The sequence below is a fragment of the Chiloscyllium plagiosum genome, unplaced genomic scaffold, assembly GCF_037043375.1.
Source record: "Chiloscyllium plagiosum isolate Xiang-an unplaced genomic scaffold, Cpla_swu_hap1 HiC_scaffold_4, whole genome shotgun sequence".
In the NCBI taxonomy this organism is placed as follows: domain Eukaryota; kingdom Metazoa; phylum Chordata; class Chondrichthyes; order Orectolobiformes; family Hemiscylliidae; genus Chiloscyllium; species Chiloscyllium plagiosum.
This window is the reverse complement of record NW_028270142.1, coordinates 129,865,467-129,882,887: the sequence shown is the minus strand read 5'-3', so window position 1 is coordinate 129,882,887 and position 17,421 is coordinate 129,865,467. Positions and strand designations below refer to the sequence as shown.

At 41.0% G+C, this 17,421-nt stretch overlaps 1 protein-coding gene across 7 annotated transcripts in view; it reads right to left on the bottom strand.

Moving 5' to 3' along the window:
- The window catches only part of LOC122548881 (receptor-type tyrosine-protein phosphatase mu), a 903,264-nt gene that overhangs the window by 604,067 nt on the left and 281,776 nt on the right, over positions 1–17,421 (bottom strand). For all 7 annotated transcript variants that reach the window (XM_087986678.1, XM_087986679.1, XM_087986680.1 and 4 more), the window contains exon 3: positions 9,671–9,942. In XM_087986678.1, the coding sequence (XP_087842804.1) occupies positions 9,671–9,942 (272 nt within the window). The remainder of the gene's footprint in view (positions 1–9,670; positions 9,943–17,421) is intronic.

Genomic DNA, 17,421 nt, shown 5'->3' with positions numbered 1-17,421 from the left:
TCAGAACAAAGAAAGGAGTAGAGACCTCAGAAATCCTCACATCACTTACACCTTATGAACACAGTTGAGATTATGTTTGAAGGTATTAATTGCATTTTCTTTCCTCTCTGCAAACAGATAAATGGTTTTATCAGTCATTTTCCTCCATTTTTCTTTCTTAGTCAAAAAATTATTTATATGACTTGGGACTTCTCCACGCTTTGCTTAGTTGATTAATTGTACCACTACAGAAAGAAAATAACATTGCAACATGCCCAAGACTACCTTTGAAAGCAGTCTTTGTTTTGTAGGCAGTTTCACATTCCAACTTGTGTACAGTACGCTCCCACAAACAACAATGAGACAAATGACTAGATGGCCTGTTTTCAGTGATTTAAGTGCTGGGAAAGATAATGGTGAACACAGAGAGAGAGAGAACTCTCGATGTTCTGCCTGGAATCTTACATTCATTCAAAAAGACCTCCTTTAACATCTCATCCCAAAGGTTAACTATCTGAAAGTGTAACAAAGCCCCAGCATTTAACTGACCTAGCAGCTTAAATTATTGCTTGAATTAAAGCTTGAACTCATGACTGACTGAATTGTGAGAGTATTGACCTCAAACTAAACTGACAATTTTAAGTTTCATTCATCATCCCTTGGTATTCAAAGGCATTACCAGCACTGAATCCTCCTATTGGAGGTTATGGGGGTTACTAATGACCACAAACATATCTACAGAAGGCCCAGAAATCCTGTGGATGTAAGAGCACATTGAATGCTGACATTTTCACTTTTAGTCGCTCATCCTCTGTCTCCCCAAAGCCTGCCTATCATCCACAAGACACAGGTCAGGGGTATGATGGAATATTTTTCTCTTGCCTTCATTTCTGATCCTCCAATATCTCAAAGACGGTCCAGGACTTGGATTAGCCCTCCATCCATCACCTCCAATCTTCTCTCCCATCCCCAACATGCAGTGACAGAGAGTAGCATCTAAAATGGACTGCAGCAACTGTTCTTTCTTTCTTGTTTAATATTCCTACCGTTGTTTCTCTCAGATGCTCACTCTTGTCCAAGTACATTCAGTGTGTCATATAACTGTTTATTTATTATGTGTGAGCTTAAAGATATCATCGCCGATCTGCTTGTGTCCTTGTCTTGTGTTCTGATCCAGTGCCAGTATATAACCTGAGGTTGTGGACAGTGCCGTGGTGATATAAAATGTGGACTACTGGTTTTTAAATTCCATTGTCTGATCTGATACCTGGGTCCTTCACAGACTGAAATGGTTTCACCAAGAAGCCAAAAAAAAACTAGTGACATCACCTTATTGACACATTTTGGCCAAGTTTCCTAAAACCAACATGGTTTGATGAAAGACAAACTGAATGGAAATTAGCTTATTCTTGTCGCCCAAGGAGTTTGAAACCATTCAGCCGGCTGCCAGGGTGATGCGTAAAGAATCTTATTTCCTCATGGATTTACACCATAATGAGAATCTCCACATGCTGGAGATGAAACATCGCCTACAATATTCAAGCCTAGACACTACAAACTCAACAGGCGGATATACAAAAAGTAATTATTTTAAGAATCTCTCTGCTTGCAAAACAGAAAGATGGATTTCAGACTGCAGAACAGAAAGATGTTAGAGAAAGGCTGTCCCTCTGTCTGGTTCCAATGGAAGCAAAAATGAAAAAATATCAGAGAATTGAGAACATTAAAAGTAAATGTAACCTTCAATGCTGCTGATAGTTCAGGAAATCAACTAACTAAATGTGGTCTCCAATTAAAATCATGCAGAGCAAGGGTACCCAAAGAACTCCTAACTGTATTTTTTGATCTGCGTATGTTCACTTAATTGTACAGGGGCCCCATGTTTGACATTGTGTCTTTATTACTTTTCACATGGTTAGCAGGTAATTAAAAACACTCTTCTTTTGCTCTCAAAGAAACCTTGTAATTGGTTTCTGATCACTTTTGTTTCATTTGGAGAAAGGTATAGTTGTACGCTAAAATAACTTGAACCTTCATTGAGACCAACTAGGTTAAAAAGAGGAGAGCCAAATACCCCTTTCTAGGGAGAGATGTACCCCTCGCTTCCATCACTTCGTCCAAAAGGTCTTGAGGCTAAACTAATCTGATGGGTGATCTTATGGAAAAAATTTATAAAATCATGTGAGGGGCATGGATAGGATGAACAGCCAAGGTCTTTTCCCCAGGGTAGGGGAGTCAAAAACAGGTTGGCAGAGGTTTAAGGGAAGAAGGGAAAGGTTTAAAAGGGACCTAAGGCGCAACTTCTTTTCACAGAGGGTGGTATGTGTATGGAGTGAGCTGCAAAGGAAGTGGTGGAGGCTGGTACAATTACAGCATTAAGAGTCATAGAATCATAGAGATGTACAGCACGGAAACAGACCCTTCGGTCCAACCTGTCATGCCAACCAGATATGCCAACAAAATCTCGTCCCACCTGCCAGCACTTGGTCCATATCCCTCGAAACTCTTCCAATTCACTAACCCATCCAGATGTCTTTTAAATGTTGCAATTGTACCAGCCTCCACCATTTCCTCTGGCAGCTCATTCCACACATGCACCACCCCCTCTGTGTGAAAAGATTGCCCCTTAGGTCCCTTTTATATCTTTCCCCTCTCACCCTAATCCTATGCCCTCTAGTTCTGGACTCCCCCACCCCAGGGAAAAGACTTTGTCTATTTATCCTGTCCATGCCCCTCATCATTTTATAGACCTCTGTAGGCTCACCCTTCAGCCTTCAGCCTTCCAGAAAAAACAGCCCTAGCCTATTCAACCTCTCCCTATAGCTCAAATTCTTCAACTCTGGCAACATCCTTGTAAATCTTTTCTGAACCCTTTCAAGTTTTACAACATCTTTCCAATAGGAAGGAGACCAGAATTGCATGCAATATTCCAAAAGTGGCCTAATCAATGTCATGTACAGCTGCAACATGACCTCCCAACTCCTGTACTCAATACTCTGACCTATAAAGGAAAGCATACCAAATGCCTTCTTCACTATCCTATCTACCTCTGACTCTACTTTCAAGGAACTATGAACCTGCACTCCAGGTCTCTTTGTTCAGCAACACTCCCCGGGACCTTACCATTAAGTGTATAAGTCCTGCTAAGATTTGCTTTTCCAAAATGCAACGCCTCACATTTATCTAAATTAAACTCCATCTGCCACTCCTCAGCCCTTTGGCCCATCTGGTTGTACTCTGAGGTAACCTTCTTCACTGTCCACTACACCTCCAATTTTGGTGTCATCTGCAAACTTACTAACTATATCTCTTATGTTCACATCCAAATCATTTATATAAATGATGAAAAGTAGTGGACCCAGCACCGATCCTTGTGGCACTCCACTGATCACAGGCCTCCAGTCTGAAAAACACTCTTACCACTACCTTCTGTCTTCTACCTTCGAGCCAGTTCTGTATCCAAATGGCTAGCTCTCCCCGTGTTCCATGAAATCTGGATGGTATATGAATAGGAAGGGTTTAGAAGGATATGGTCCAAATGCTGGCAAAAGGGACTAGATTAAGTTAGGATATCTGGTCAGCATGGACGAGTTGGACCGAAGGGTCTGTTTCCAAGCTGCACATCTCTATGCCTCTGGTGGTCACATATGATGCCTTGCTCAGATGAGCTTGCAGTATTTTGTTTTGCAGTTCACTGTAACAGCGTTTTATACAAACCAAGTTTATGAAATGGGCTGATCTCAAACACTGATGACAATTGGGTACAGGTTTTTCATCCTGTTTACGACACTTTGAGAAATCGTTGTTTGTCGTCAGGAAATAACTCCATGGTGACTGGCAGCTTCTATTCCTGCTCAGTGTCTAAGATGCCAGAAATTTTGGACTTTTTTTTTTGAAAGATAACACTTGTTTTGAAATACTGCAAATCGAAGTCTGAAATTTTCAAAGGTCGATTGACTATTTTAGAAAAAACGTAATGAACAAGTGAATATTTTTCCATTTTACACAGGACCTTGCTGGACATAGGGCAGACCTGAAATGCACTTAAAAATCAGCCAGTTAGAGAGGTTTGCAGGGACTACTTGTTAAACAGTGAGATTATTGCAGAATACAATGAAACAAATCGTAGGCATAAGTCATTCTTTTGTTAGTTAAAATCTTCTTAGAAAATATTTGACAACTTTATTGGTCAGGAGATGCCTGAGCAAAATTGTACTCTCACCAAGTTATTAGTAAAAAGCAACGTGCATTTTTTTAGCCTGCAAACTATCAAGCAACTAATAAAACCCTGTGGGCAGTACGGTGGTTCAGTGGTTCGCACTACTACCTCACAGCACCAGGGTCCCAGGTTCAATTCCAGCCTTGAGCGATTGTCTGTTTGGAGTTTGCACATTCTCCCTGCCCATAGTGTGAGGTGCATTAGTCAGAGGGAAATGGGTCTGGGTGGGTTACTCTTTGGAGGGCTGGTGTGGACTTGTTGGGCAAAAAGGCCTGTTTCCACTCTGTAGGGAATCTAATCTAACCAGGAAACGAAGCGATAGTTGGCTCACGCAGATGCCTTGTTCTCTCTGCCTCAGTAAAACAAGTCAAATCTGCCTTGCCATATTTCCAAACGCTGTAATGGTGATGCCACTCGCTGGTGAAGCATCAATTAGTAGAACAAACCACCCTTTTCTTAACTTCAGAGGAGATCGTTTCTGTCAAAGGCAGTTAATATCAAACAGCACAATGTTCTAATTATGCGCCCTAGCTCATATCCGTAACCCTGCTAATCATATATTTGTAGCTTTGCTAAACCCATAAAAAGTTGGCGTGCTGCAGGGTGTTAACTGAACAGTGGGGAAAAAAAAAATCAGTATTAAGAATAGCATCAACAGCCTGGAACTAAAAAGCAAGGTTTAACATCCAGACAATTGACCTCAAGCTCATGTTGAAATATACAAGGTTCTGGCAAGTTAATAGCTTTTCACAGCCCGATTTTCAGCTTTGATCTACTATTATTCACTTTCCCCAGGGACAAGTCTTTATTTGCCATTAATACCCCTTACAGAAGTGAAGAATATATTGCAATTCTCTAGCTAAAGACTTTGTGCAATTTGTTCTGATTTTGGGCAGTCAGGCAACCACGTTAGTGCAAGGAGCAATGTCGCAAATGAGTTTTGCTCGGTCTCACAAGTCAAAATGGAATTAATGTAACGTCGACTATCATTCCATTATGAATCCGGCCATACTACATTTTGCAGTTGTCTCAGTCTTTGCTGCAGGACCCCTAACTGTTTCTAATTTACATTAACCACTGGAGGTCATCAGATCAAATCCTTCCATCAGGCAACTGAGAAAATTGAATTCAATTATTCCGGTAAGGTGCAGAATTATAAAACAAAGTAGGAAATAAGTCAATATGTTCAGTTCTGTCCTTTGTAGAAGAATAGCTCCTGGCTGGTGGAAACTGGGGTCCCCTTTGAAACCCATGCAGCACCAAACCTGTGTTACAGCACTGTAGTAACAAGCCTTTTGCAAAAGATATATCAGGCGCCACACTACCCCATCATGAATTCAGTGTTTGGGAAGTGTTAAGAAGTTTTTGTTCTGATAAAAAAAGGAAAGCCTACCTCCAAATGGAGGATCAGTTGTCATCCTGACATCATGACGAGGTGCTGAAAATGTGTTGCTGGAAAAGCGCAGCAGGTCAGGCAGCATCCAAGGAGCAGGAGAATCGACGTTTCGGGCATGAGCCCTTCTTCATGCCCGAAACGTCGATTCTCCTGCTCCTTGGATGCTGCCTGACCTGCTGCGTTTTTCCAGCAACACATTTTTAGCTGTGATCTCCAGCATCTGCAGTCCTCACTTTCTCCATCATGAGGAGGTGCCCATGGTCATTGACCATGAGGAGTTGCCTATGATTGACCAAGAGGGTTTACACAGGTCACAGCAGATAGCCAGCTCCCAAAATAAAAGATACCAGCAAAGGGTAAGTGGGCAGAGAAAGAAAACTGCATGATCCAGGGCACCTTCCTCTCCATCAAACCGAGGGAAGACAAAGAATGTTACCACCAAAGATTACTGTCAAAGAACTGCACAACACTGGGGATAAACACTTCATCACTCTTTGACATTCAACCTACATAATTACCACAGAACAAAAATCAACTCAGGTAATAGGATGGTGAAAGAAATACCTAATTAGTCCGAAATGGTGCTGTCTATGTTGTACAGGATGGTGATAGGGTAGCAGCTTGAGATATTGACACAAGACATTAGTGGTGAAAGAGTTCGAGGCGATAGTCAAGATGTAGCTGGAGAATTATTTCCAAACAAACTGTGAGAGTAAGACAAGGGGATATGAGTTCAAATTATTGAAAGGTAAGTTTAGAACTGATGTCAGCAAGTCCTCACTCATAAAGTGACTGACATCTAGAGTAGACAATGGAAATATTTCAGAAGCAGTTAGATGGCATGATGGAATTATTGTAATGTCTTTCTGGATGAATTCCCTAAGACAGCTTAAATTGTCTTCTCAATTGTATCTGCCATGTAAACGTATGATAGTACATTGTATTGCCATTATCGAGTCATTGAGTCATACCTCTGAGTAGCTTTGTCCTTGGTTTACACTTTTGGCTTCAGAAGTTTTGATTATTCTTGGAGGTGAGCCCACAGTGCCTGGCCTTTAATATGCCTGAAACCCGTTGTGAATGTAATTTGAACTATTTATAATGAATATTTAGTTCTGATCTTGTTAAAGTGAACATACTTGAACAGGGAGTGTTAACGTGGAGAGTGGGGTCAGAAACAGTCCTCAATAAATAGTCACTCAGTAATTGTGTCATACCTGCTGGCTGGTGCAGGACAATTGCTGTCTGATTAATTGCGGAGAAAGTGTCCCATTGCCCACTCCTCAGTCTGCTTTAAATGGACGACATCCATGAGAAAAATAGATGGGTTGACAACCCTTTGCTAAGTAAGCCTGACATTGTGGGCAGAATCTTGTTGGGGCCATGTTTCAGAGTGTCATAGACATCTACAGCACACAAACGTGCTGGTCAAAAAACAAGCACATAAATATTCCAATCCCATTTTCCAGCACTTGCCCCATAGCCCTGTGGGCCTTAGCATCATAAGTGCACATCTCAATATTTCTGAAATGTCATGAGAGTTTCCGCCAATGCCACTCTTACAGGCATTAAGTGGACAAAAAGGGTTTCCCTCCCATCTCCACGAAACCTTCTGCCCTTTGCCTTAAATTTCGGTGTGAGGGGAGTTCCTCATTAACAGCAGAAGTGCCAGGCAAGGGAAATACTCTATCTCATCCTGGGAAGGCCTACCAAATCACATGCCAATCAGGAATAGATGGGGCGACTAGTGACCTTTGCCTAGATTCAACATCCTCGGTAATGGAAGCTCCACCCAGTGAGCACTGCTGGCCAAACTGAGGAGGCCATGGCTGTGGGTAGAAGCGCAGTAAGCAAGCTAAGTGAAAGGATTGGGTGTTTTCACATTGTGGGTTTCAAGGATGTAAGGCAATGGGGTCAGAAGCAAGGTCAAGAGGATGGTTTGTAGCAAACATATCCACTGCTCAAGGTCCAGTCCATCAATAGGTACATTTTGTGTTTGATTAAGGATCCCATGTGATGAACTGCCCACAGGTCAGCATGTATTAACAACACCAGATGGGAACAGATCTGTTTGCAGCTAGGGTAATCCCAGTGGTAGGGTACTGTCAATCACCATTAACTGGTGCATTCCTGATGGTAAATCCTGGACTAATTAGAGTCTACTCACCTACCAATCAGCACTGTCCTTTCACACAATACAAATACTGCTTTCCTTTTACAATGGTATTAATTGGAAATTCTAGTGAATGCAAGATAGAAATCTTTGACAAAATCACCTTTCCCCAGCAATACTCAAGTTCTGTACCATCAAACGAACGTTTCCATCAATGCATTTAAGGTGAAGCTAACTAAAGGTATGATAGCGAAGGGATCAGAGTGATGTGTTGATAGGGTTAGATGAAGAGATGTGGGAAGACAATTGCGTGAAGAATCAACACCAATTGTGCCAAAAGGCCTATTTCCGTGTTGTACACTCAATGTAAATTCAATATTTCTTTATGTTATTCTGCGATTGACCACATGGAGGTGCTCAAGAGCATTATATTCAATGCTCAGATTGACACAAAGACTGAGAAAGAGCTAAAACAGCAGTATCTCGTCAAAAACTGGGTAAAAGGGACGTCATCACTACTCTCATTCTGTATTGGTCATCAGACCAAAGATCCCAAAACAATAGGAAATTAAATTAGCAACTAAACTAACAGCGCAAATTCCAAATAATTTTACTTCTCACAAATATTCAGAAGTGTTCTCACGTAACAGGAGCAGTTCACTTGCATTGAGTGAATATTTGTTCTCAAGATTGACTCTTCTCACCAGTATACAGGGCAAATTGCAGTCACGTCAGGGAGATGTTGTATCTATTATTTTGCAATTTATTGAATTGCAGGAAATTGAAAGCAACAAAAACAAGCTAGCAGCAGCTACTTCCTCATCAGCAGATGGACTCAGAGTTATGTTTTTTCACAATGTGGCACCTCTAAATGTTGTCCGTGAAAGAAACTCTGTAATGTGTGTTTCCCTTCCCACTGTAAATGAGACTCTAATCAACTCACACAGCAGGTGCACAAACACTCAAAGAGCTTCTCAGAATGGACTAAGAAAAATGACTATTGCGTGTGTTAGCTGAAAATGTGTTAATAGGCCATACCCAGCTCTCAAACAATTTAAAAATCATCGAGAATCTCTGATTGCCTTACTACTAGATTGTGTATTTTTCAAGCTGTTGTTATTCAATGCTTAATAAAGATTAGTTAAAAGAGCAGTTATGTTTGCAAGCTTAGTCGTACAATTCATTTTAAGCAACCACCACAACACAATGGACTATGACAGATTGGATGGATGTCAAACAGTGTGAGGATGACACTGAGGAGGATGATGTACACGATCTGAATTCTGACAGATCATTATACTTCTGAACGCATCCAAGACATTGTTTTCTTTTCCACATTCTCCCTTTCCAAAGGTAATCCATCACGCTAGGCTCAAATTCAAAGAAACACCAGTTCTTCAGTTCGTCACACAGATGGCCATCATTCAGGTAAAGCGTAAACAGTGAGGGGCTGGAGATTCACAGAAACGCAGAAAATAACAGCAGCAGTTGGACATTCAGCCCTTTGAGACTGTTCCGCCATTCAACATGGTCATGGCCGATCACCCAACTCAGTCTTCTCACTTTCACCTAATACCCTCCAGCCGTTAAGTACTATATCTAATAATTTGTTGACAATGTTTAATGTCTGGCCTCAACTACTTTCTGCAGCAGAGAATTCCACAGGTCTACTACTCTCTGGGTGAAGGAAGGTCCTTTAACTCCAGGTAAATATTCCTGCAGCCAGAATCAGGGGTTACTGTGCAGTAAGTAGCAGTGAGACATTTTACTCTTTCTCACACACAGGGAAGTCAAATTCAGCTTTGGCTCCCTTCTAGAGAGGTAGATGTAGTATATGAGAGAGTATACATGCAATTTATCAAAATTTTCTACAATTTAGCAATAGATGGTAAAGAGTCAACCTGTATTTGGCAGTCAGTTAAGAAATCCCAGGAAGGACAGATGAATATTGAGTGTGTAGTACCTGATAGAAATTGGGCCAAAAAGTACTGATGGCCAACTCGGCTCTGTTCCAGCTTCTTGTTGTCATTCCAGACACATTCCAGATTGGCTTCCCCAGGGGACCATCATTGACCTTCACGTAAACGTTTAGTAACCCAGAGTTGGCCCCGTCCTTGGCAGATAAAAAGTAATGGAAATCGATGCAGTGTGTGTCATTCTCTTTCAGTTTCGACAGCAGCAGATGGGCTTTTTGTCCTAGCTGTTGTCCAGAGGTGTTAACCATCATAAAGGATCCTGTGCGAAAGAGGTGGAAAATGAAGCTTATTAGAGGCTGTCGCTTATAAAATCAATTCTGCATTGTGAGCATATTACACTGATACAACATATATCAGAAGACAAAAGTAAATAATCACTTTACCTAGAGAAGCAACTTATTATCTTGTGTGTGCAGGTCCGTTAAATGATCTAAAAACTATGTGCAGCACTCTCTCTATTCCCGTTTTGCAGTGAGCCACATTGGCAACATAAACTACAGGTTTGGTGTCAGACTTTTATTTTAGGATTACTTTTGTTTACATGCAGCAAATCAATGTGTTCAACTCAATAACAACACACATTTTCCTCCTTCTGCTGAAGGTATGAACTCTCGCTGAGTTTTAATATGTTCTGACAGCCCATACAATCACCTAGGTTCTATTTTACAGAAAACTGAAATGCATATCAAACCAACAAATATCAGATCCCTGATAAGGACAAGCTGAATTTATAAATAAGTCTTTTCCAGAATGCTGCTTTCAGGAATTTGTAAACCACTCTTAATAATTGACTTGGAGGTGCCGGTGTTAGACTGGGGTGGACAAAGTTAAAATCACACAACACCAGGTTATCGTCCAACAAGTTCCAAATAAACCTGTTTAACTATAACCTGGTGTTGTGTGATTTTTAACTTAATAATTGACACTGCAAATGGAGACCACTTCTTCTGGCCCAAATGCTTTTAAGGGGATGGTTAGAAATACAAAGGGGTCACTTAGATTTTTGCTGGAGAATTAATTTTATGTGATATTTTCAAATTAAAATATAGCTTGTAGAATCTTGTTGAAGTAAGCGCTCTCTGTAGAATATTGACAATCAACTCAAATCTCCTCGACTATATCTACTGGCACTGTGTGAGATTGCCTTGGATGTCTCTAATCTTCGAAGGAATAAATCTATCTGTTTGACATGTTCACCTTTTTCTGCATTTGTAATACAGTTTGTGTCATGAGACCCACTCTATGGAATGCCAAGTTGATGTAGGTTTGTTGCAAAACCACGAGTGAAGGTCGTAAAGGAGATGAAGATGTAATGGCTTTTCTCCTGTTCTCATTTCCAAGGCTTGAGCCATGGACCTCTCCAGTGGATTTGTCCACATTTCTGGGCAATTTGCTGCAGTGATTTATCTCTGCCTTCTGCCTTCCCACTCTTTCTCGCTGCCAGACTGCAATCCAAAAGTTTTGAATTTATTGTGAAGCACTCCCTGAAGGCTTGAAAAGTACTGTATAAATGTAAGATGCTTTCATTCTGTTGTCAGGGGTTATAAAGATATCCAATAGTATCAGAATGTATTATTAAGATAACTGAAATTATCAGGAAATAAATTAATTCCATATTGATAATTGCACACTAAATGATCTACTAACTATGCACAGCACCCTCTCTATTCCTGTTTTGCAGTGAGCTACATTGGCAATATAAACTATTGTTATTGTGTCAGACTTTTATTTTTGAATTACTATGGAACACTGTCCAGATGCTTCCTCCCACTGCTTATTGGCTCCCTACGCTCTAAAAAATAATACTCCAGAATAAATAGGTACTGCTATCTGAATAGAGAGCCAGGTTCTCAAACACACTCAAACAATTAACAGGAAAGGAGGCTGAGAGGTGCATAGGCTTGGAATAGGTTCAATAATGTCGGCAAAGAAAAGCTGTTCCCATTAGCTGATGGGTACAAGGAGCAGCTAAACATAGATTTGATGCAGTGGGCAAGTGGGGGTGCATGGAAGAATGCTTTTTGCACAGAAAACGCTAATCACCGGGAACTTGCTGCCCACAAGAAAGCAGAGCTAATTAATGATTTCACATGCAAATTGGATGGACATTTGATTGAAATAAATTTGTGGCTGCAGGTATAAAGCCAGCAGAAGTGAATTACTAGAATAATACTTGTCACGAAGTAATGGGTCAAATGGACTTCTTCCTTCCAGTAGTAATTCTAATTCAATGACAATTGATCGGTGTGAAAATATAAGTTTACAGAGGAATATAGACAGGTGAAGTAACCAGGCAAAACTTGGCAGATAGAATAGAGTGTGAGACAATGTGAGGTTATGCACTTTGGTAGGAAGAAGAGACAAGCTGAATATTAGTTAAATGGAGAAAGACTGGAGAAATCTGCAGTGCAGAGGGTTTTGGTGGTCCTTTCATATAAATCACAAAAAAACAAGTACATAAGCTCAACAAGTAATAAGGAAGTTAAATGGAATGTTAAATGCAATTTCAAAGGGAATGGAGTCTAAAAGTCAGAAGGTCTTGCTGAAATTATAAAGGCACTAGTTAACCTCTCAAAGCAAAGTGCTGGAGAAACTCAGCAGATACAGCAGTACCTATGGAGAGAGAAGCAGAGTTAACGTTTCAAGTTTGATATGACTCTGCCTCAGAACTGAAGTCTGAAGAAGAGTCATGTTAGACTCAGTGCATTAACTCTTTTTCCACAGATTGCCGCCACACCTGCCAAAGTCAGACCACATCTGGAATACTGTGGACAGTTTGGAAAGATATACTGACATTGGAAGCAATCCAGAGCAGCTTGATCCTGGATATGGGAGGATTTTCCTTATGAGGAGAGTTTGAGTAGGTTGGGCTGCATTCATTGTAGCTTTGAAACTTAAGGATGATCTTGTTGAAATATTCAAGATTCTTTGGGGGCAGTATAGATGCTAGGTGAGTGCTTCTTCTTATGGGCATGTTCACTACCAGAGGGCATAATCTCAGACTGAGGGGTCACCCAGTTAGGGCAGAAATGAGGAGGAATTTTTACTCTCAGAGGACGGTGAAGCTGTGGAATTCTTTACTGCAGAGTCCTTTTGAGGCTAAGGTGTTGTGTGTATTCAGGTTGAGATAGACACATTTGTAATTAGTGAAGGAATCAAGGGTTATGTGGACAAGGCAGGAAAATGACGTTGAGGATTACAATGACATCGAATGACAGAGCAGACTTGATGGGCTGAATGGCCTACTTTTGCCCCTATGTCCTATGGTAATTGCACAATGTCCAAGCAAAATGGGGGTTAAATTTGTCTTCAGCAGTAGTGGGCTGTCAGCGATTCTGAACTGAATGCTCCAAGTTCCTTTGCCAACTGTCTGAAAAATAGGCTGTTGATATGCCAGCCCTGAAGACGAACCAATATCCCAATCAAGATTAATGCAAAAATATTTAGATATCAATTCCTTCCTATTTCAGATTCCATTATTTTGGTATCATTATTGAATACCTGTGAATGGATAACTCAAAACAGAATAGTGGAATGGCAGTTTTTTTTAATTATTTCTGACATTCAGTTGTTTCTCCCCTGAACTGGTGGCAGCCATTCTCTCATTATTTGTTGTGAACAAGCTGAGATAGTGAATAATGGCTGGCTGTTCAAGGAAATTCCGCAATAATAAAGATAGATACCGTCCTTTTCACATAGGACATCATGAAGCAACTAATTCAACTGGGAATAGTGTTCAGGAATGCCAAGCTTAAGTAATAATAGAGTTCCCACAACCACACCTTCCATGATGAGCCAGTTCATAGGCCAGAGAGCAATACTCAAGCCTAGACATAAGTACTGAGTCACCAGAGGTGGAGATTACAATTGAATGTGTATCAATCATCATGTATATCTAGCGTTGATATTGGGTAATTAAACAGTTCTGTAAAAGCGCTGGCATGAAATCAGCAAATACATCCAGATTCACCTCAGTTCACAAACTCAAATAAATTTGATTCCCTATTGGCAGTGGCTCAAGTAAACTTACCGTCATTGTGGGGTCAGCCAATGCTGCGACACATCTATGGTTTAAAGAGAAAACCAACCAGCACCTTCTCTAATCAATGATCAATGACAATAGATAATGAACGGCTTGGGTAACATCTCCCCACTACAGATAAAAAAGGAGTAATTCCACAGCAATACAAATTCTGTCATGGTTAAAGATTTGCTTTGGCTGCCCTACTTTAGGTAGGGTGTCAAGGCAACGAAGATGATGCAAAAGAGATTTATTAAGACATATGCAATGAGAACTCGTTACTTTCAAAGGGGAAGCAGAGAAATGTTAGGAAAATAATTTTGAAAGGATGTGGAGAATAGGCTCTGGAGTGTTCCTTTAGAGTGCTGTCAGAGATGCAATGATCCAAATGATCTCTTACCGTGCTGTAAAATTCAATGAATAACACAGTGTAGATTTCTGAAATATATGTTGGAATGATGACCCAAACTATTATTGTTTTCTGCTCGCTGTATTGCAATTTACTGTCTGAATCTATTCAGACTGCTCTAACTAGGCATGTGTTCTAATTGTAATATCAGTAGAGATACAGCTTTTGATATTGAAGCATTCCGTCTCCGGAAATTGAGCTTATGAAAGCTATATGTAGCTGATGAAAATATTTATTTCAAGCTGTACTTCCTTTCCATTGTACGATCCTCTTAATCCAAAAGCTCTTAGATTAAAACAGCTTTACCTCGCATGACCATTCCATTTCTTAGCTATTCTTAAGAAGGTTCGCTACCTTAATGGAAAAACAATTGGCTTTGATTTACTTCGGAACCTGTCAGTAAATCCTCTGGGGAGAGAGAGAGAGAGAGAGAGAAAGAGGTGGTAGGGCATATGTGCCAGCCACAGGCAGAAATCTGCCCCACATAAACAGATTGGGGACGTTATCAGAAAATTAAATTGAAGCTGTACCTTGTCACATTTGCGAATCTTGCTCGAAATGAAAATGTCAATGCAGTGACATAAGTTGTTTGTGTTCCTTAGAGAGAAGTCTATTAAAAAGAAAAGTTGCCTCAAAGTTATCCATCAGACATGGAAACATAAAAACATGGAAACTAGGAGCCAGACCAGCCCTTTTAGCCTGTGCTGCTGTATATTATGGTAACGGTGATCCTCTATTCCAAGGTCATAGTCCCGCTTCCTCCCCATACCTCTTGATACTTTTAAAATCTAAAAATCTCTTTCTTGAATGTACTCAGTGACTTGGCCTCCACGTCCTCTGTGATAGAGAGTTCCACTGGTCTCCTATGCTTTGAATGAAGGAATCTTTCCTCATCTCAGTCTGAAATGGTCTACCCCACATCCTGTGACTGTGTCCCCTGGTTTGAGACTCCAAAGGAACTTTTTTGAAAACTAACATGTGATAACACAACTCCAAGACAAATGGGACTTGAACCCAGGTCTGCTGGCCAAGAGGGAGAGACATTGACTTTGTGTCACAAGAGGTCTCCTAACAAATAAGCTCCCAAAGCCCCCTGACAAAACCTACTCCTTAGTAAACTAAAAGATCTTGGGTGGGATGTCCTCTTATGAGTGGAGCTTGTATATCGCCTTAGATAAAAACTTGAAGAGAAACCGATTAGTTCCTGCCGTATTCAAACAGATACATAAATAAGGTCAGCGAGCTCAACTGGTTGCCTTACAATTTGGACAGCAGAAGAGCCGGTTAAATACTACACAAACTGGCTGAGGCTGCCACAAAGGGTCTGTCTTCTCAACGTTGCTCCTTGCCTGAGGTGTGGTGACCCCCAGGTTAAAGTCACCACAAGGTGTTTCTGTCTAACAGGAGAGCAGCCAATAGTCCTTCTGACACAATAGTAAGTTAATTATTCATCAGGTATCACATGTAATATGTTAGTGATTCTCTGCTCTCAGTAAACTTTTTTTATTTCTCCAACTGAGAAACTGTGAGGCACCAGTCATATTCTTGACCAATTTCGCAAATCTTCAGATGATGAATCGAAAACTTTGCATACTCATTAGGGGAGTTATAGGAGAATGGGTGAGAGTGTAACTTTGTGGAGATGTCATGTTTAATGAAACTGACAGCCTCATTGGCAACTAACTGCTGAAAAATGGTGCCATTGGGGTCATAGCTGGCCAAGATGAGGTCATCTCCTCTTTGCAAGTTCCCCAACTCACGAATAAAATTTCAAGTATTAACTCCACAGGAGCAAGTAAACCATTTAACCATCAAGCTTGCTGTGCCATGTAATAAGATCGTGGGGGACCTGATTAAAGAAAACTCCGAAAAAAGAGCTAAACTGGATTCGGAATTTTGTTTCTCTCTCCACAGGTGTTCTCCAGCACTGTGTTTTTTATGATGGCTGACCTGATTGCAGCTGAACTTACCCATCCTGGCTATTCCAATAACTGTTAACACACATGATAGTCAAAAAGCTGTCCAATATCATCCTGAATGTATGCAATGACCCAGCCTCTGCTGCTCAGTCATGAAAAGAATTCAAATATGCACACCCTCTGACAGCAGAATTTCCTCCTTATTTCCTTCATAAATGAGACACCCTTTATTTTGTGCTCTTTCAAAGAACAAGCCCAGGATGATGCTCCTCTGACCTGCTCCTCTGCTGTACCATTCCACAATAAGGCTGTTTTTTAAGGATTATGAGGGAAGCTTCTTGGATATTGGAGGTTTTGTAGTTAAAATTACAGATGACTTCCTCCTAGCCTGGTGTCAAGTTAACTTGTACAACCTCTTTTGATGGGGACAACCAGGAGGATAATAGGACCTCACTGTACTCTTAGGAGAGAATAGGTTACTTCCTGAATCACAGAATTATTATGGCAGTGAAGGAGGCTATTTGGCCAATTGTGCCTGCATCGGTTCTGTAACCTCGTGCCAATGTCTTACCTTTACTCCATATCTCTGCACACCATTTCTATCCAAATAAACATCCAATGTCCCTCTTGACTGCTTCAATTGAACCTGCCTCCACTACATTTCCAGGCAGTGCATTCCACACCCTAATCACTCAGTCTGTGAAAAAGAGTCATTCCTCACTTCACCCTTGCTTCATTTGTATATCACATTCCAGTCCCAACATGAGTAAGGAATAGGTTAGCAGTTTTGCCGTTATTTTCTTCTGAGGCAGAATCATTTGTTGTTGGGTGAGCAGTCTTGGAGGAGACTGGGTGAGACGGAGTTGCTGGAGTATAAGCTCTATTCAAAGAAACCTTTTTTCACATCTAACTAAATATGGAATTAGGATTAGACACGAGGTCCAGGCTATGGCTTCGATTCTGTCAGTGCTGACATAGCTTTCTATTTCCATTGTTAAGTGATAGCCCTTTTCTCGACAGATAAGAGCAGGAATTACTCCACCATTTCCCACAGAAACAGGCTGGCCCCTTCCTGCACTGGGTTGACACCACACAACGCCCCTGCCTCTATCCACTAAAGCCTCCTCAACGTGGACCTGTCTCCCCCATTGGGACGACAGGACAGTTAGTGACAGTGTTGCACAGGAGGTCTCTTGAACACCACGTGAGGTGGGGAGTGCAGACGACAGCGTGGCCCATTGCGCACTGGGTTGCCAATCTTCTTGGATTGCCGCGGAGTCTCTGATAAATTAAGAATAAAAATCCTGGGTAACCCTGTGGAAACGGGGGCTATTAAAGAAAGAATGAATGAATTTGAATGCTTTTGTTTACTAGTTATAACAAGTTAGG